At 40.7% G+C, this 20608-nt stretch overlaps 1 protein-coding gene across 8 annotated transcripts in view; it reads left to right on the top strand.

The window, feature by feature from the left end:
• Positions 1-20608, top strand: part of PLCB4 (phospholipase C beta 4) — a 186930-nt gene that overhangs the window by 91049 nt on the left and 75273 nt on the right. For 6 of the 8 annotated variants that reach the window (XM_042049252.1, XM_042049250.1, XM_042049251.1 and 3 more), the window contains exons 3-6: positions 10091-10191; positions 12344-12424; positions 12726-12785; positions 14009-14152. In XM_042049252.1, coding sequence (XP_041905186.1) covers positions 10108-10191; positions 12344-12424; positions 12726-12785; positions 14009-14152 — 369 coding nt within the window. In that variant the 5' untranslated portion in view covers positions 10091-10107. Of the gene's footprint in view, positions 1-7343; positions 7435-7524; positions 7550-10090; positions 10192-12343; positions 12425-12725; positions 12786-14008; positions 14153-20608 lie in introns of those variants that run through there. The other 2 variants (XM_042049248.1, XM_042049249.1) reach the window with 2 other exon arrangements.

Below are 20608 nucleotides of genomic sequence, written 5' to 3'. Positions count from 1 at the left end.
ATCAGATAAAGTTCTGAGTAGTCTCACACAGCCTCCCTTTACCCCAAAGAGACAACAGCTGTCAGTTCGCTAGCGACTGCTGTGACAGGAAACAGAGCACAATGTCAAGAGAGTTGTTTTAATATTTGACTAGTAGAAATGAATATGCAGATTGCACAGGTTCTCTGAGGCAGGGATTAGTGAAAGAGACTGTGATGCCATGTTTTTTATGCATTCCCATTTTCTGCTTGTGGTTAACTATGAGCTGACCAGCTCAAGGATTGCGGGTATTTTTTGTTTATCCTTGCCCACATTATCTGCACAATCTTTCTTATTGTTTTCAGAGCTTCTGGGCAGTGGCACAACAACTATTTAAAAAGAAATGTGGCTGAAACAAACTGGCAAGAAATGCTTACTCTGCCACCTACCTACCATAATGAAGGAGTAATAACTAAAAGTTCAGAACCAGTTGCTTTTCCTCTTGCTTCTGTAGAAATTAAAGATACAAACAAGTGATAACCCAGTATATCTCCAACATGGCTGTCTGTATTTGTCCTGCTGGAAAGAGGGATTCTGGATTTTCAAATTATACACAGCAGTTTATTTTTAGCCTTGCCTAGTTGTGATACACTGTGTTTAGAACCGGGGCAGTCTCATCTTCAGCAAAATGCCCAGCTTGTTAATGAGTTAGCACTGGGTGTTATTGGTGATGAAAGGTGTACTTAACATCACTAAGTCTGTAATTAAAACAAGTCTTGCTAGCCTCATTCTTCAGAGGGAGGAAGAGGAAAACGGGAAATAGCAAAATGTCCATCCAGGACTCCAGAGCTGTCTGGCTCACCACCGCCTGCAACCTGCATCCCTTGACTCCTACGAACCCCAAAGGGGATGTGTTTTTCCTGAACAATTGATGATGAGTGTTGGTTTTGCATACAACAGGCAGAGTGACTGGGGGTGAGGAGAATAGACAAGTTGAATCTCTGCAACAGTGTTAAGGCCAGACAATTGCTATTGTTTTTTTTTCCCCCAATCCATTAAATGTCATTCTGATTCCCAGATCTGTTTTTTGCACAGGAGTGTTGAAGTGCACACTGTGAGCCCCATGTAGTTTCTTTTCCTGATACTGACTGGGAGACTTTTTTCTGTGATGTGAACTTGAAATCTTGGCAGAAAAATAAAATGAAACCAGCCAACTAAAATCTCCATGGGGAGCTGCAGTCTGCTCCAGCCACACTTCAGCAAGGGCAGCTCACAGCTCTGCTGCTGTGCTTACTTGAGCCTGGGTCTGTCACAGAACTGAGTAGAAAAAAAAAAAAGCTGCACCTAGGAATCTCTCCTAGCCAGGGTTTGCATTTACTGATGGCCTGGGCAGAAGGACAGTGGCTAATTTCCATTCCAGCCAGCTGATAATGCCCTGCCTGCATTGCCCTAGCTCTGAGATGTGATTCAGGGGTGCTGATAAAGGGAGATGAAAACAAACAGGCTGTCGGGTGTGAGGAAGGAAGGAAGGAATGCACTGATCAAGTGCAGATGCCAGGTCTATGCTTCTTGCTTTTCATTCCATATTACCTTCTCCAGTTTAAAGAAGGGAATGTGAAACCCTCTGTCTCTAGGGTGGAAGGTGGGTGCTGAGATGGAATCTGAGCAGCTTACATCTTCTGATGTAATGAAGATTTTGATACCAAAATCTTCTTACCAATGTCATGGGTTAAACTGCACAATGGCAATCTTAAAAGTATAAATGCCCTGTGCATTTCCATGGTGACTGTAGTTCACAGGCTTTATCCAGGTCCCAAGAAATTTGTAATCAGTTTAAACTTTCAACAAATACCTATTTTTAACACACTGCCAACTGTCAAATAATGAACGCAGCTTTTTGATATTAATGCATTTTAGACTGCTGGAACACTTGCCAAAGATCACCTTAGCTTTGTCTGAAATTTTAAGCCAGCAGTGTGGGTCACTCTTGTTTTCTCAGAAATCATCCAAAACCCAGCAAATTATAATGTCACTTTCCTAATTTTAGATTTTAAAGTAACTTCTATGTTCCTCACAGCTTATTAGTTTTTAATATATCTGTATATTTTGAAAAAGATCCTAATAAATCATGTCCAAACTTTAATAAAGTTTAGTTTGAACTAAAGTACCTGACCATAGGAGGGATTATTTCAAACACGCAGGGATTTGGAAGTTATTACGAAAATATGATCTTGACCTTTCATTGCTTTTTATTAATACAAAGTCTGTGTCAGTGTTTGGAAACAGACAACTGTGTCCTCAGGATGTGGTCACGGAGCAGCTGATAGCTGTAGTTTATTTTTGTTTAAGGTACTATATTGTGTTCTTTCCAACACTTTTCCTTGCACTTAAAAAGGAAAGACTGCTGATATTAATGTCGTTTGGAAGTTTGTTTTCATGGTATTTGTAGCTAATAATTCGGTCTTAGAATCTTGCAGTTGTTTTATGTCCTTGGACTCCCAAATTCTTGAATTTGTAACAGGAGTGATGCTCACTTAAGGTTGTTTGCTGTTTTTCTGTACTCCCACCTGAACTCTTGCTAGAATTTTAATTACAAACATGTATTTATCTCTTCCTATCATATTAAAATACAGAAATCACTTCTGCTTAAGACCTTTTAGAGCACAAAGCTCCAGAATGAAGCTAAAAAGTAGAGACTGAAGTTCTAAGTGTCAAAATTGCCCATGATTTTAATTCAAATAATTTGCACAAATACTTTGTACAGGTGTACCTAAAAGTGAGAAACTCTGCTCACTGACTTAAGATATCTTGTGTTACCTGTCAGCAGCAGATTAAACAACAGCAGAAATTAAGTATGGTATTAATTGCCCAAAGATCATATTGAAAACTTGTTTTTTAATAAATCTCCCAAATCCCATTCCTTTGAGGTTCGTTGCTGTAATGATACAAGGTGTCAGAGTTTACAAAACTGTAAAGAGAGAGTCTGGGCTTCAGTAAATCAGAAAATACTTGAGATGTTTTGCAAGTGCTACGTGTTGGTTGCTTTGTTCATTTGTTTGATTATTCCATGAGGTCGCCTTTGCTTTATCATTGCTTTCTATTGAAAGTCCAGAGTGAAGTAATTAAACTTAATAAAAGTCACTGCTGGTTAAATCCAGATACACTGTATGCATCTATCACGTGCTATAGCAATCCAGAAAGGATCTTGGCAATGATTACACAAACCATTGTTTTCATCAAAGTCTAATTTGCTCTCTATTACTACCTGGGGATGAGATGGCTTCCAGGAAATGGGACACTTGACATTAAACTAAATAAATCCTGGACACCTCTAAGACTTCTCCTTGACTAAAGATAAAAATGTAGCTTCTTCCACATTTTTAGACAGCTTAATGTTTTATATGGTTAGTGTTTATTATTGGAATGAGGTAAAACAGGGAAAGTTCTCGGGAATGGTTCATCACATGCTCACGTTACGAAATGAAGTTCACTTGACAGATCAAAAGCAAAATGGTACTGTTAGATGCATACTGAATAATAAGTGTAAATGAAAATCAGTGGTTATTTACTGTCTTTTGATGAGTCCGATTGCTAAATCCTCTGTACAATTCACAGCATTATGAGTATTTTCTCTCCTGAAATAATCCCTTGGGAAGATCTCTGCCTTTCCCTTTGCCTTTCACCTCTGCTGTTACAAAATCGAGAATGTGAACACCAAATTTTCTATCACCAGAAGGAAAGAAAAGTAAAACCAACTTTCTTATTCAGTGAAGTTTGTAGTTTTCTATGTATGGTTTATTATTTTTTAATAAAAAATAAACTTAAGTGTTTAGTAACTTCCAGTTATGATAGCTCTGCGTTGTGGCTCACTATTCAAGTCATACCTTTTTCTGGGAATATGTACAGATTCTCTTAGTGCTTTAGGAGTTTCTTTGAGAATGAGTAAAATTTTAGCTTTTTTTGAACACTTTGGTGTTGAAATTGCCGAGTTACTTTTGTTTTTCCAGGCATTTCAAGTAGCATCTATCTGAAGGCTCATTTTAGTCAGCAAGTGAAACTAATAAAGTTGGTTTACAATGGTGGCACACAAGGACCAATCCCAATCCTATCAACACTGTGTGACAAGTCCAGATGACTTTGGTGATCCATTTGGATCCATTCAAAAGGGAAACTCTGCTCCAGTGGGTCTGTATTGCTGCTGAGCAGAGAAATAATTTGCTTTCTTGGGACTACAAGTATCTGTAATTTACAACTTTGTGAGGAATTAGACCTGAGTGAATCATCTGAGAAGCTTTCCATAATGGCTTGATTTAAATGTATTTCTCACTGTCAGAACAGAGTCTTGTTGGAAATCTACCAGAGTAAGTTTATTTACAAAACCAGCATATCTCTTTATACACCATTCACTTCTCATAAAGGCAAATGTTCTCTCCTGAAAAGGATGGGTGGTAAGCACTTATGTCAAAAAATGAGAATGTTTTTGAATGAATAGGAAGCCAGGGGAAAACTCTAGATATGAACAAACTAGGAAGCCATTAGGACAAAAAGAAAAAAACGTGAGGAAGCTGGGAGGTGCTGTTTGAGTCCTGTGTTTTATCCTTGGAATTACTTGTTAGAAACAGGCTGTCATTAGAGGAGGTGACAGAGGCAGAGCTGGGACCCGAAGGCCAGGACCAGGAGCGGGTACACTCATTTCTGAGCCCTGCACTGGGCAGCCTCACTGAACTGGGGGAAATGCTCACAAGATTGGTTCAGAACAGGCCCCTTCTTGTTGTGGTCTAACCCCTCAGCTGCCCCTGCATGCCAGTGCATTCCAGCAATTAAAACGAAATGGAAAAGGAGACAAAATGGAAATTGACACCGCTGCTAGACGATGCATGCTCAGGCGCCTGTTGTATGTCTGTTGTTGATCCTGGACCTTGTTTTGGGGAGAACTGTTTTAAGTTGCTTGCATTAGCTGTGGGAATAATGTGTTTAAAAATAGCCTGCTGAAAAAATGCACTTTTTAAAAAGGGGAAAAAACCCAACAAACCAGCAAATTTTGACTGTGGAAAAGCCTGGAGAGCTGTGAAATCTTGGAATTGTTTTATATATACACTGCAGAAATTCAGCAGTGTGGCTCTCCCTGTTTCTTTTAGGATTCACACTATAGTGGCTTTTATTTTCTTAAAACTTACTCTGAATTTTAAATTCTAGTGTTGAAACCAAAGTTTCAGGTTTAAAAAATACCCTGCCTCTGCGTTTTGCTTATGTTAATGTCACCTTTATGACCAAATGAGTTTGACATTGAGGAGTAAATATATGAAGATCTGACTTTTCTTCAGGTTTCTAGAAACTACTGTAGTATTTGAATATGAAAGTACTTCAAAGCCTCAATAAAAAATGAAAGGGGCTTTTTTATAAGACTTTCTGTGCTGCAGTGCCTGTTTAGTCATGGACAGCTGGATGTTCACGCCAGTACACAGCTCTGCAGGTAAACTTGCTGAACTGGGATGAACTCCATAAAAAGACCCCAAAAGTTAGAGAGGTCTGCTGATCTAGATCTGATTGTCTTTGTTATGAAGAATCTTGTTCACTGAACAGGAGTGGTGGTGAAGGTTATATGTACGTCAAGGTGAGAGGAAAGAGTGGGAAATAGCTTTGTTTTTTGGGTTTTTTAGTTGCTTCCTTCTATCTGTAGGAAAACATATGTTCCTGGGCAAGATTACTGAACTCAGCATAGTGTTGAGTGGGTGCTGCACTTGAAACCCACACAGACAATAACTGGAGCAAGTTTAGGGAGTGTAATTCAAAGAGGTAAGTGGTGAAATGGCAAACACAGACTGCAGAGCTTCCTCACCTCTCAGTCAGCAAATAGGGATTCATTCCAGAGGGAAAAATAATAATTACTAAAAAAAAAAATTGACAGGTCCTGTTACGATACTCGGGGCTAAGCGAACTGTGGAAATTATGAGTTTCTGTGTTTGAAACTGGGGGGATCAGCTCTAAGGAACTCTGCTGTCCTTTCCAGCAGTGTCTCAACATTGACAGGATGTTTATGGGATCCAAGGAGTATCCTATCCATCACGCTAGCCAGCCCTGGGGATTAGTTTAGAATATCACCTCTTTCCCCAAACATTTGTCTCCTTCGTATTAACAGAATCCTTTCCTTCTCCTGTTCAGCCACACCTTGTCCTTCTTTTGGTCAAAGAATGAAAAAACCCAGGATTTATAGTCCACACACCCCAGATTTAGTTTAGTACAGCCAAGCTTACAAAAGAAGAAGGCTTTTGTGTTCATTAATGCTCTTCTGGATATGGTTAATTTTGTGTCCTCACTCTTTGGATACTCCAGGTTAATTCCATGTGATCCAAATCATGCCTTCAGGCATAAATCAGTGTTGAAAGAAAGGGAGATACCTCAAAAGGCATTCAACTACTGCACTTCACAGTGCCTCTCCCTTGTAGTCATTAATTAAGTCCTGAGGTGCATTTATGAGTGTTCTTTCTGCTTTTGTGAATGGTATTCAGAGGAGTTGTTGTACTTTGAGAAGTCTTAAGACAGTAAGATTTGATTTCAGTTTTTAAAGGCGGCATAAAAGTTTTCAAATGAAAATTTTGCTGCCTTTAAATTTAGTTCCTTAACCTTCTATGTCTCCCAGTTGAATCTTCACACTTTTCATTGTTATTAAATGTCTCTAAAGAGAGTTAATTCTTGATTCTCATCATAGTGAGGATATATGCATGCATGTATTTGCAGCCATATGAATGCTACAAAGTCATGTTTGTTAGGATTTGCTGGTTGGGATTGGTTTTGGTTTTCACTCTCTTCGAACTACTAAAAAATTAATGAAGGTTAACAGAGATCCAAAGAGTCACAGGGTAATATTTTGTATTTTATTTTGGCGATCTTAAAAGCTAACAGCGTTAAGAAAAAATGGATTTTTGAGAGCAGTGTAAGAAATGTGAGAGACTGAAAAGAGCTTTTCTAAAGGCAGAGAGAATTTTCCTCACCTTCTGCACAGCTGCCAAAGCATACGGCTTAAAAATGTTGTTTGTTACAATTCCTCCAGCTCCTTGCTGTGTGTACTCAAGCTGTCTTTCCCTCACACTTCATCTGTCTCAGTTCATCTGTAAACTGAAGTGACCTGAGAGAGCAGAGCTAGAGAAGAGATTGGTAAGGTGGTAAATAACAACGAGCTGGAGTCCCCGAGACAGAAGTTGATTGCTTGATGAGTTACGAGCAATCGGGCGTGTTTTCTTGCGGCTAAACGCGAGGTTATGCAAATAAGATGAAAGGCTGTAACCCTGGTTCCTCTGACGGGGTGGTGCTGGGTTACTGTGTCCTGGTCCAGACCCTTGACTTCAGAAAGGCAGCTGGAAAAGTGGGGAGGGCTCAGGCTGACTGCAAGGTTTGAAAAATGCGCGTTGCCGCAGAAACTGAGGAGCTCTTTGTATTTAATGTCTCAGCGATGAAGTAACAAGTTCATCAGACTATGTGAGTACCAGATAAGGAGAAGACCCCTGTGAAGGAGGGATTTTACAGAGCTGTATTTCTATGACTGGATGGTGAGCTGAGCCAAGCTAACCAAGTGCACGTGTGTAGTGTTAAGGTAATGAGTCTTTCTGAGAGTTAAGTGTCTGCTCAAGCACTCTTTACATCCAGGTTTCAGAGTGCCAGATGCTGGAGGAAGCATTAGGATGTGTCTTACATGGGAGTTCAGAGCAGTTGAAGAACTTGTAGGTTTTCAAATCTGGGTTTGTGTGGGCTTCAGTGCCAGTATAAAAGGCTAAAAGCCATTTATATAGGTTCGGGACTGTGGAGGAGTATTCTCGACAGCCTTAAAAGTGCCACCACATTTCTGATGTTTTAGCACAGAATGTGTCAGCTTTTCCCAGAGGGATGGGAGCATTTATTGCTGCATGAACTACCTGTTGTATTTGAAGGAACTTTTCTTCTTGAGAACATTCTGATAATAGAAGACATTTAAATAGATAGGGGAACAGCCACCATGCCATAAAAGTAGTGGTTGTCACTTCAGGTGTGTATGTTTTAAGTTTCCTTTGCTCCAAGAACAGCCCCTAAGTTTCCAATTTGTTGTGATTATTCTGAGCTAATGTGTGAAGTCCATGAGCCGTATAGAACGTGACCCCCTTGTGCTACTGCAGTGGGGTGGCTGTCCTGTTATCCACCTTCCCTCATGAAATGAGGGAGAAGCAGCTCTAGGCTGATCTAAACTGGAAGACACAAGAGAATTATAAGCATCTTCAAAAAAAATAATAAAAATTAGTAATTTGGCACGTTCCTTGAAAGGTTCTCAAAATATCTCATAGTCCTCGTGAATAAGATATTATTCCTTGTTTACAGAGTGGCAAGGGCCAAATGCACAAGACTGGCAAAAAGAAAAGGGGGCTTTTGATAACATATTGGATATAGATGGTCTGTTTTATTCAAAGCATCTCTTCATTGGGAGAAAAGAGGTACAGATGAGTAGTTTAAATATCATTTAGCTTTTTTGTTTTTTAGATTAGGAAGCAGAGCTATTATTTTGAATTTTCATCCCATTTTCAATGAGAATGAACACTTAATGGTGACATGTATTTATAATTTCAAATTGTATTTTTGATTGTTGTAGAGAGTGAATTCACTTATCTTATTCCTCAGGCTTTGGAAATGTGATATATACTTTTGATATTTCTGTATCAATGACCAAAACAGGGCAGGAGATGGGTTAACATGAAAATGTGCTTTGCATCTTTTAAGTAGTAGGGTTATTTTTTCAGTAGAAAATTATCAGAATAACTGGTCTTAAAGCCAGTGTTGGACAGTGACTTTTAGCAGTTCTTTTGTTCTCATTCTTTTTCTTGTTAGAAGATGTTTTATGCAAATGAAAACAAGACAGAGGAGGGCAACACTACAAAGTTCTTGAACTTTTTTAAGCACTTGCATTCATTCTGGGTTTAAAATTCAGTCGAAGAAGATGTTTCTGTCTGCGTGGATTGCCCGGGCTGTCATACTCTCCTTGGAGTTTCACGTAGGCTCTTTATTCTTCTCGCTTGGACAAATTTTTCCAGGCCTTGTGCCTGTGGTGCAGTGGATCCGGAGCTGAGCTGGTCGCACTTGACTCGTGTGGTGCCTCTGGGGACAGTCAGGAGTGGCTGAGCATCAGCAGTTGGCAGGGCAGGGCTGGAACAGGCAGGACAGGGTGAGGTCAGTGGTGTGGCAGTGTCCTGCTGTCACCCGGGCTATCCCATCTCGCAGGATGATTTCCTGACATCCAGCACTCAGGCTTATCTTGCCTTGCTGCTGCCAAGGGTAGTCCCACTCTTTCTGCTCCAGTGTGTAAAGGGATAGTCAGGGTACTGTGTGTCCTGAATGGCATTATGAAGCAGGAGCAATCACTTCAGATTAAATGAACTTCAATATTTCAGAATGTTTAGTTGGGGCATTTTCTGGTGTAAAGTTCAGTGTAACTGGAAGACATTGGAAAGGTACTGGATAACTTGCTGTCTTTATTGTAATGTCCATAAAATATGACTTCTGTGTTTTATCTTAAATTAACAATTTTGTTCACATTTGTTCTCTTGCAGAAGTGCACAATACAACTACCTAGTTTTATTTAATGCCCTATATCTCCAAACAGTATTTTTCCCTATCAGTTTTGCTATATGTATTATTCATATCTCGAGGTATGGATAAAATATGACTGAAAATACCCTGGACTTCATTTAACATAAATGAAATTTGAAACATAAAATGTATTTTGCCTATGTAGCATACAGTTTAGGATGTTAAGAAAAAATGCAGTCTTTCTCTGTATCATCTGATGTTTCCCAGCAAAAAAAGAAGCACTTATCTGTGTTACAGGTTGTGGTATTCTGTCACCTAGAGCTGGGTTAATCGCAGCCTCATTGTATTCTAGAAGTTACAGTGCAAGTATTTTTCAAATTATTAAGTCCCTACACACATTTTACAAGTATTTTGCATTTTAAAGTACTCCTAGGAGGAAAACACTTGATTTGGAAATGCACTGTGACTTTTTAGTACTTCTGTGTGAAAGGAAAAGCTAAAAGTCACCTTTTTCCTGCTTGGCCTTTGAAATACTCCTTTTGAAGGACAGTAATTGAACTGTGCTTTTTCCGTTCCATTTCAGGTTTTTCTTCCGTAATCATGGCAAAACCTTACGAATTTAACTGGCAGAAGCCAGTTCCCTCTTTTATGCAAGATGGAGCTGTGTTTGATAGATATGAAGAGGTAAGAGGCCAGTTGCCTTTCATTTGCTATTCTTTTTTAAATATGCAGAAGTTCTAGAATATTTCATGTTTTGCTTTCATTGTACACAAAGAAACTTCAATTTTTTTTCTGGTAATGCCTCCAGAAATGTCTGTGGGGAGGCAATACCAACACGCTTTATTGCTATATGGGTTTTTTTTTTCTTTAAAAAGAAATAGCTTTAAAATATATTTAATCCCTCTGATTTGAAATAAGCCCTGAGGAAGAGAAAAGGAAAATTGGATCAAAATATCTGTAACGTGAATAAAACTCTCATCTTTGCAGATTCATAAAGCACTTTATTGAACAAAGTGAATCCGTGAATTTTTTTGTGCTATCTATCAAATGGAGGGAGGGAGAATATATTGCTCTTTTATTTTTAATGTATAAACTGAGGACCTGCCTATTACAAGTGAAAGTAAGAGAACACAGAACATTTATATTCTGATTCAAATGCATCATTTGAGATCTGGAGTGGTTTTATCTACTTTAGAAAATCAATCTGCACTCTATCTGAAATATGATTACTATGATCCTGCTTTCAGCTGTGCTTTAATCCACATTTATTAAAGGAATGCAAAACAGGGCATTTTACACAGGCAGCTGAAATAAAGTGCTGAGAAGTTTACCTTATACTCAGCACTGATATGCTGGTAAGAATAGTTTTATCAGGATCTATTTTTAATCTTGTTTGAACAGAAAATCTCTATAAGTTGAAGGTAAGTGCCTTCAGGGATATTCATATTTTCTTATCTTTTGAAATATAAGTAAAAGGTATTTTTTATCACGAGGCCTGCCAAGATGGGGATAGTTGGTTTACCCTGTATTTCCAGATTTGTGGCCAGATAAATGAAGTAGATACTGGTGGACATGGAATTCCTTAGAAGGGCGGTTCAGAAAAGCTGTATTTTCCCTCAGCAAACACTGCTCCAGAAACAGCCTGTGAGGAGCTGCGTGAGGGAGCACGGCCTGCAGTCATTCTCTTGCACCTTCAACGAGAAACAGAGAATGGGCAGACACAGGAGTGAGTTTTTAGTGCTCAAATATTCGGTGTGATACCAGAGATGCTCGGTGGGCACCTGGGCCTTGGATGTCATGACAGGGACAGTGTCAGGCACGGTTTGTTCTGTTCTCAGCAGGCACCTCTGTGAGACTCCGCAATCCTGGGCACACGTGGGGTGAGGAGCTGGCACCAAGGTCTTGCTCCTTTGCAGCTGAATTTGCTGCCCCCCAAAACCCCACACAAAGGGGGTCCTGCTCTGCCCCTGTGGAGCAACAGGCTGTTTGTCCATCCCATGATCCTCTCCTGCTCCGAGAGTTGCTGCAGTTTATTCCAGGTTTTCTGTGGCACAGTTGGGAGCCTGGTTTGTTTCCTCACAGAGGACTCTTCTCACAAGTGCTCCTTGCTTTTCAATTAAGGAAGTCAGGAAGTTCTGGATCCTCTTTTTCTTGAAGAAGTGATTGATTCTGCACACTGTTTTCCTGCATTTTAGCTTAATTTATGATGCTCTAATTGAGGCTGGAGGTGTGTGGAGGAAATTTCTTTTTAAATTCAGCTAATCTGATTTTTTGCCTTGCCTGGTCTCTTTGGAATGCCATTCTTTCCTGATTTCTTCTACAAATCAATATCCTTCAAGCTCTGCTTGTCAGATACTCTGGCTGCAAAGCACTCACAGCATGTACACTGCCATAGTCCAACAGAAAAGTGCTTCCCAAATTCTGAATGTTAAAAGGAAATGTGGCCGTTTGATCCCGAAGGTGGCGTTGGCAGATTATATATTTTTCACCTGAAGGCATTTAATTTTCAGTAATTTTTTTGAAGTTCCGTTTCATTAAGATTTTTTATTAGGTAGGAATCACTGCTTTTATTAAATAAAACTGCCTCATAGTTGCAATGAGGTAGGAAAATATTAATTATGTGCATTCCAGTGTCTCAAGCATCAACAATAAGACAAATCATTAAAAATGATCTCTTTTTTAGAAGCCTGCCTCCCTTGTTTCTGTTTTCTTGGGAACAGCAAATTCTGCAGGAGGGTCTTTGGGAAGAAACAGAACAATCCTTTATTTTCAAATGATAAATAATTGATATTTGTCAAACTGACTAAAATAATGGTCTGTATTTTCTTTTCTATAGGAATCTTTTGTCTTTGAAAGCAACTGTCTCTTCCAAGTGGATGAATTTGGGTTTTTTCTGAGCTGGAAAAGTGAAGGAAAGGTATATTACAATTATGTCAGGAGTGTATATTATGTATTATTGCACTTGATTTATATTCTGGTTTTCAAAGATCTAAAATACTGTGTTAGTTTATTTCCAAAACTAGTCTTCATCCTATTCTTTTAGAATTGACAGAAGTGAAGCATTTAAGAAGGAATTAACTGATATTAAGGGGAACTATACTGCTTAGTGTTTATTACCAGTGTTTGCAAATAAAATTCACTGTTTATTTTTGCTGAAATTCCCAATGGAACCCTGTCTCAACAGACCTTTGAACCTCATATCCTTTTTGTCATTTCAGGAGGGACAGGTATTAGAATGCTCCCTGATCAACAGTGTTCGTTTTGGAGCTGTACCAAAGGTACTCTATAGTTACTTTAAACTCTTCATTTCAACAAAGACTATTTAAACTGAAGGTGAAATGCAGGATGGCATTCATTCCTTTAAATAAAACTAGTAACACAACTTTTATTTTGCAATCATAGCCTAAAATGTTAGGTTTTGAAGTGATTTGTTGTGATTGCAGTGGGAAGGTTCAGTCATCTGGTCTTTCTGACGTGCTGCGGGATTCAGGATGCAGTGAAAGCTGAACAGACATTAAGAGCACATATCAAGAGTTTTTAATTATCTTGTAACAGTGTATTGTGATACTTGTTTTAGGGATCTGGGAAAAAATGTTTCATTTTCCAAATTTTGTTCCTATCTGTTTGAATTTATTTTATCTTCTTGCTCCATTGGCCTAAAATGTAAAAAGATTTGTTTGCATCCCTCTTTATGGACATAGGTGCTCAGAGAGGGCAGCTGGTCACAGTCTGCCTTTTTTAAGAGTATCAGCAGAAGTACTAACTAGGAGTTCTGGAGAACCCCAAAACTTTGGAAATCTGCTCAGTGGTATTCTTCAGAATGTGTGGGTTTTTCTGCAGTGATTTGTGGCTCTCCCTCCTCCAGGCCCTCAGTTTAGAAGATTTGTTGTGAACTCGGCATTTCCACTTTCATGTCTTAAGTGGTTTTGTGTTGACTGTAGGTACCTGTCTCTTAGAAATTCTCTTGGGAATCCACAGAGCGAGATCTGTGCCCCACAGAGAAGGGACATGAGATGTGGTGATGCAGACAACCCCATGTTCCACGTGCTGACAGCCACACCAGTGTGCTTCAGACTTCAGCTCTGTCTTTAAAAAATATGCCCGTTAAATCTCTGGCAGCAGAGACAGCAGCTTGTGTGACGCGTCGCTAAGAAACAGCCAAGAAGTCACAGAGATCATGACTCTCAGGAACTATGGACTTAACTGGATTGGAATAATTAATTTAGAGATTAGTACTGTTCCTCTGTTTCCAGTGCTTGGAGTGATTAATTTGTCTTTTTCATGATGAAAATATGGGTTCCCACAATCATGTTCCTAACTGTTAGAATATATTGTTATTTCAGGTTTGCACACAATGTTTCTAAGTGAAAGCACTCATTTAAGATGACTGGCAAATGTTTAAAGGTGTCAATGTAAAAGGAGGTGAAAATGCATTTTTACCATGGTGCATTGCATAACAGAAGTGTTGCAGATGTAACAAGTTCTTTATTCTGTTTCACAGGATCCCAAAATACTAACTGCACTTGAGGCTGTTGGAAAATCAGAAAATGAGTTGGAAGGACGGATAGTGTGTGTTTGCAGTGGCACTGATCTGGTCAACATCAGCTTCACTTTCATGGTAGCGGAAAACACAGAAATAGCCAAGGTATTTCACAATTAAACAGTGTGTGGGAGTTAAAAAGGAGCTCATCAGCAGTGCTCAATTGTTTTTCCTAAGTCTGCCTGCGTGGCTGACTGAAATACCTGGTTTTGTGTCTGCTGCCTGACTCTTCCAAAGGACAGCAAACATGCACGTGGAGCATTCTGTAACAGGTCTGTGTGCTGCAATGAGAGGAAACAGTGATTTTATCAGCCTGTGCATGCCCAGTGATTTATCAACATTAGACACTGAGACCATTATACAGGACAGAGCATTCCCTGAGCTGCTCAGTGTCTCTGTGTGGGGCTGGTTCAGCAGATAAGGTGGTGATGGTGCAGTGGGTCTGTGATGGGGATGCTGAAGGGAAGTGCAATTGCTGCCATTTTCCTGGTGGGTGGAGTTCAGCCCTGCAAAATTCTGTTCAGCAATAACCTAATTGTACCGTGTGGTTCATATTACTTGAAAAGACAAAAGCAGGGAAGAAAATTCTCTCCAGTTAAGGGGATCCCAGTGCACCCAGGTTCTTTTCTGTTTCCCGCTGACATGGAACAGTCTTAAGGAAACAATGGTGCTTTTTTACATGTCATCCTTCCTGAGAGCTTGAGATTGCAGTTCACATTCAAGTTCTGGGCTCCACCTGCCCTGGTACTCGGCTGTAAACTGCTCTGAGAAACCTGATCAGAGTGCTGATGGTACACTGGTAGCTGAGATCCAGGCATTCATGGGCTTTTAAAAACACACACTCTTTCCTTTTCTTTTCTGATTGGATGTATTTAGGATTATAATGTTTTGCCTGTGAGATAGGTATTAAATAGTGATCAGTATCACACACCTGCTAAGTCCCCTCCTTTAAAACTGTTTGCTGAATGCAGCATCACTAAATCCGTTGGCAGACATGGTTTATTCTTCATTGTTTTGGATCCATATCTTTGGAAACACTGGCAATGCTGAGTAAACTCCTTTATAGGAGAAATACTTTTATAACTTACATGGGTACACTAAATTGATTTTACTGTGTGTATTTTCAGCAGGCTTTAAGGGAAATAATGTGTCAGAGTTATGTTTTGAAAGCATTTGAAAAAAGAAGCAAAGCAAAGGAGATGTTGGCAGCATTCACTTTTATACTTAACCCAGCAGTGTCTCTGACTTACTGTGAAAACGGCTGCAGTTAAGTTTCTTAGGCACCTTAGATCTCAATAACCTGTGTTAGACTAATTGGTTTGTGAGAATGTTGGCCTATTACACAGACTGTCACAAGAGATGAGCTAATTATGCTGTCGAAAAGATCTACTGCTCATTAACAGCCAAGCCTTACAGAACTGGTGTGTCATGCTGCAGTGGGCAGGCTCTGAGAGCCCATGGATGTCAGAGTCCTGCATTTGGGAGCCTTTCCACCAAAACATGTATCCAGAACTGTCAGCAGTGATGATCCACCTCATCTGATATGATCTGTTTGAGGCACGAGGGAGAGGATAAAGCAGATCAAGCCAAAAAAATCAATGTAGAGCTTTCTAAGTTGCCTTCACTGGGGAATTTGGCCCGTACTGTGTTGACCTTTGGTATATGGTAAACACATCAACTTGCTACTGTACTTCTGTGCTAAAATAGAATTTTCTAGGAGTTATCTGCACATAGAAGTGCTCCTGTTTAATTCTTCCTGTTTTGTTCAGGAGAAAACATCTTTCTTGTGGGACAGAGTAAATCCCCTCTAGAAGAAGCAAGCCTTTCCATGGCATTAAGTAGCTGTGCAGCTGCTAACTGCGGTTTAAAATAGGCCTTGATTTAATCCGTGTTCAAATATAAGCCCCTCCTTTGAAATGTCAGAGGCAAGAGCTAGGAGGAGAAGGGGCAATGACTGAGGCTTAAACAGCCCTGGTATGTGTGAGGGTTGTAAAATAGGTGTAAGAAACCTGAGGTTTCTGCTGTTCCCCACTCTCGCCATGAGGAACAGAGCGTTACTCTGTCCCTTCCTGAGATAAACCAGGGTCAGGATTGATCTGTACCTGATTGGAATACTTAAAAATGAGGGATTTGAGTGGCAGATTCAAACACAAAAGCTCAGAATCTTTCTGCCCAAAAAAGTTCTGTAGGTGATAATTTACAGCTGGAGAAGAAGCAATTGTTACTCCCTGAAGGATGGGTTAAAATGGGACTGAGGAACCATGACAAAGAAAATTGGTGAAAATTCCTGGCTTCTTCAGCCTATCCACGCAAGGAGTGGTACTGGTGGGAAGCAGGTTCTGCCAGATCCCTGACACAGGGTGGCAGAGCAGGACAGTCCCTGGGGGTGCCCCCGCTGTGGCAGGTGGGCTGGTGCCTGCTGTGGGCAGTGCTGAGCCCTGCAGTCCAGGCCCATCCCAGGCTGCCCATTGTCATTCGTCATCACCTGTGCCCAGCGGCAGCCCCATGTGGCCCTGGTGCTCAGCAGGTCTGTCTGAGGCATTGCTGAGCTCCAAGTATAGCTATTCCAACAACAAGAGTGTGTTTATTATCTCTCCACTTGTCTCCAAGCTCCAACTCTGGTATTTACATTCTATCTACTTAAATTTTATTGGTGTTTTCAGCTGAGAAATTGGTTTTCATTTCCACTCTTAAAACAGCCACAAAATAGGGTGTATTCTGTCTCTGATTGCAAGCAGCTGTCGTAGTCCACTCCTAAAGCAGCTCCACTGTGGTAGTAGGGAGTAACTGTAAAAGGTGGAATTTAAAACCTGATGTTTGGAATCCTGATTAAATCAGGCTATATAAATTACCCTGAGCTAAAATTAAAAAACACACACACATGCATAGTAGAGATGAGAGCGTATGTGTGTATTTTTCTTTTTCACTTCCCAGATGGACTTTCTGTGCCCTAGTAACTGGATAATGGGTTTTCCTCAATCTAGGATATTTGAAAAGGCCAGTGAATATTTGGGGGTGAATTTCCTTAGGGCAGAAGAGATGTAGTGCTGATGTGAGGCCTCAGCCCTTGGCATGTGGGCTGCCTATCCAAAGCTGACATTAGTCCAATAAAGCTGCTGTACTTCAGTGACCCAAAATCTCGACTTCTTGTCTTCTTTGCTCATCTACTCTTGGAATGCATTAAGGAGTTTAGCTTAAAAGATTACCCTAAGTCATCTTCTTTAACATTACTTAATTTTAGTGCATATCAGGGGTAAATTTGCCCTGATGGTTGTACTTTCCCAGCTCCAGTTGTTTTGTTGGAAAGGACCATCTCTCCAGCTCATAGATTTTGCCCTTCTGCCTGAAAGTACTGTTCCCCATGCCCTGCTGGCAGAGGAGTTCAGTGAACACTCCTAATTCAATTCAATTCAATTTAAGGAAGAGCCTTAATGTTAAAATCATATTTAGAGGCAAAGCTCCCACCAGTGTTTAAGATAATGTGGCTTTGGGAAGTGCTGATGTACACCATTCCTCTGGCAGTAGGTCTGGGATAGGAGCAGCCACGGGGGAGACAGGGTGGGAAGGAGAGTGGAGCAACCTTTTACACTGGTTTTACACTTCTAGTTGGATTTGATGGAAAATAGATGTATTCTGCAGGTGTGTTACTGAGACAGTGGTTCACACACTGGTGACTTAACCTGTGAGGCACCAGAATGAACAGAATGTGCTAAAATGCTTAATTACACACTGGCAAACAACATAAAGGTAAATGCAGGCTATATCATACAGCTAACAATATTCATGGCATGGCATTTTCAACTGCAGTTGAAAACATTTCATTTTGACATTGTTAAACTTCCCAGCTTCTCAGTTGGAATGAGAATTTTTTTTATTTTTCAGTTTGTTTAAGATGTTCTGGTAAGACGAAGCACTTCAGGTTGATTGTTTTTGTTGGTGTTTCTACTAATCAAGCTCGTTTTGATTTACAAAGAAAAGTTCTGTTTCGTAGAATCATAGAATGGTTTTGGTTGGAAGGGACCTTAAAGACTATTCAGTTTGAACTCCCCTGCCACGGGCAGGGACACCTTCCATTAGACCACGTTACCCATCCAGCCCGGCCTGATTGACCCTGATGTTTTTCCCCTGAAACAAGCTATTAAACATTTGCCCAAATCATATTGTTAAGAGTAGTAGAAAGTAGCAGAAGATTCCCATGGGAATAATCCACAAATACATTACAGAAAAGTTCTGCTTTCTCAATGCTTTGGTTTGTTTTGATGTTTCAAAGTAAAACTTTTCAAGGAACCTGCAAAACACTCTTGAACAGATCTCTAGAAGCCTCCCTGCTGTTCTCTGTGTCCCACTGTGGAAGTATATGGCTTATGTCTCTTAGCCCACATGATAAACCTTTCTATCTCATCACTGCCTTAAATATATGACCACTGCTTACCTGTGCCCAGGATGTAATGCCCTGTTCTCTAGAGAAATCTTCATATCCCAGCCTGCAATTAACTGTTGGGGCTTTGCATGTGCTTTTCTGCCTTTTCATGGACGTTCTTGGCTATGCCACTGGGGAATTGTCAGTAAACTGACAGCTTTAGCCTCCGTTCTCCATAGCCAGGAGGTCGATTTCACTGTGCAGAGCTCCGCTGTGTTTCTCTTAGTTTGCATACCAAAGCAGCCAAAGTGATTCTTCCAGCTCCTTTCAGAGTAGGCCCCTCCAAGGCTGGAAAAGCCACTCCAGGCTAGGAAGCTTTGTTGCAGTGTGGTAGCAGTCTGGACACATCGGGCAGCTCCCAGTATGGAGCGTGTGAGCCTCAGCTTTCCTGATGGAACATTTGAAAGTCAGAAGGATCCCTTTTATTTTTGTGCCAGTATTTTCACAGCGATATCCTGCAAAAATCAGCGCTGCGGTCGGTCAGGTAGGGAAGAGGTTTGGCACTGCCACTCCTCAGGTCTCCTTGCTGTGGCTGGCTGGAGTGAGAGGAAGGGTGATTTTCGTGGAGCAGAGAGGAGTTTTGAGATGTCTGCATTGAGAGAAGAGGGACATCTGCTGGCTGAGGGCAAGTGCCAGTGATTCCTGCTAGCCCACGGCTGTCTTGGGAAGAGGTGGGAGACAATTCTCTGTGGGCTTTCTGAGCCTTCAAGCTACGGAGCCCTTGGCAGCCAGTCCCAGACACTGAACACCAAAATCAGAGGGCAATGCCTCCTTGCCTCCCTGGCTTTCCTGATGCCTGGAATAAGTGGAGTGCAGCTCTGGAGAGGCTGCACTGGGCAAGGGAAGGTAAAATCTCAAGAGGTCTGGGTAATACTGACCCCGTCGATCAATAAGCCATACATGGCCTTGTCTGGGATTTCATGAGCTGTAGGCCATGGTGATTTTTAATCTTTCGTAATTCTTGTCCTTTTCAACCCTGCCTAAATGAAAGGTTGGTGGCTAAAATAGAGCTGAAAGGCCAGACTTATTTGTGCACCTTGCCAGCGCTGCCCGTGTTTCATCGGTGAACCTCAGCTAACACAGGGTCACTAAGTGCCTCGGAAGCATTTCAGTCCTACAGCAAAAGCTAAGAGAGTGCTTCTTTGATTGATTTTTCTTGCCCCTTCTCCTTCTAGAGATGTTTGACAGTGTTTGATCTCATCAGAGAAAAACAACATGCTGCTTGTTCCAGCCTGCAGCATAGATTTTGTCCTCTTCTGTCAGCCTAAGGGTCTGAGCTTAGGTGCGCTGGTGTTTGTTTCTTTTCATGACTGTTGATTTTCTAGGATTAGATAGCAGGGCCCAGATCCCTCTGTGAATCTGGAATAATATTTGTATATAGGGAGCCATTCAAGAGCTACCTCGATAGATTAAAGGTACTGAATCATATTTTGAAAATTGGAAATTATTCAACCCTAGCGTCAGTGAGAATCCAACATACCCTGATTTCTATCAAAAACATTTTTTTTTCTAAGACCAAAATGTTTCCTATCTACCTCATTTCAGAATTTATCTTGTTATAGGATTTTCCTCCTTTGCAAAGGTAGTGATTTGAAAATGCTGAGCGTGAAAGAAGAGAACTGAGGGTCTTTATCTCTGTTACTTACATAGATTTACAGGTCTTTCAGCTTCATCTGTAAAATAAGGAGTGCTGTCATAGAATACAAGCGAGGCTGCTGCTGTATTTGTCTGTGTGTTAGTTGAGAAAAACCTGAGCCCTTCTTTCATCCCTCCTGCAAGGTCATCAGACAAGTGTACATTAAATCTGAGAATGTTTTGTTGAAGGAAGGTAATATATTGCCAGCTTGACACTGAATTTTGTGAGTATCTGTGCACTGGATCACAGTGCCTTAAAAGCAAGTATGAAGACAGTTAATTGGAGACTATTCTGGCTCAGATGGACAAAAAGTCTGACTGCATTGAATGTGTTGTTGAATTTGGTTTTTTGTTGTCTTCCTGGTTAATGTGGGGCCAGCTGTTAGCTGTGGGCAGCATCTGATGAAACGCTGCAGAACCTGCTCTAGCCCCAAAGCAAAGGGCAGGCAGCCAGATGCTGCACTGTGGCGTGGAACAGATGGGCAGACGTGGCTCTGGAACTGCCA

This window comes from Corvus kubaryi, unplaced genomic scaffold, assembly GCF_017639235.1.
Source record: "Corvus kubaryi isolate FWS band 111438036 unplaced genomic scaffold, C.kubaryi_AGA036_p1.0 70, whole genome shotgun sequence".
Classification (NCBI taxonomy): domain Eukaryota; kingdom Metazoa; phylum Chordata; class Aves; order Passeriformes; family Corvidae; genus Corvus; species Corvus kubaryi.
The sequence above is the reverse complement of the archived record's forward strand: the minus strand, read 5'-3'. Positions and strand labels throughout refer to the sequence as shown.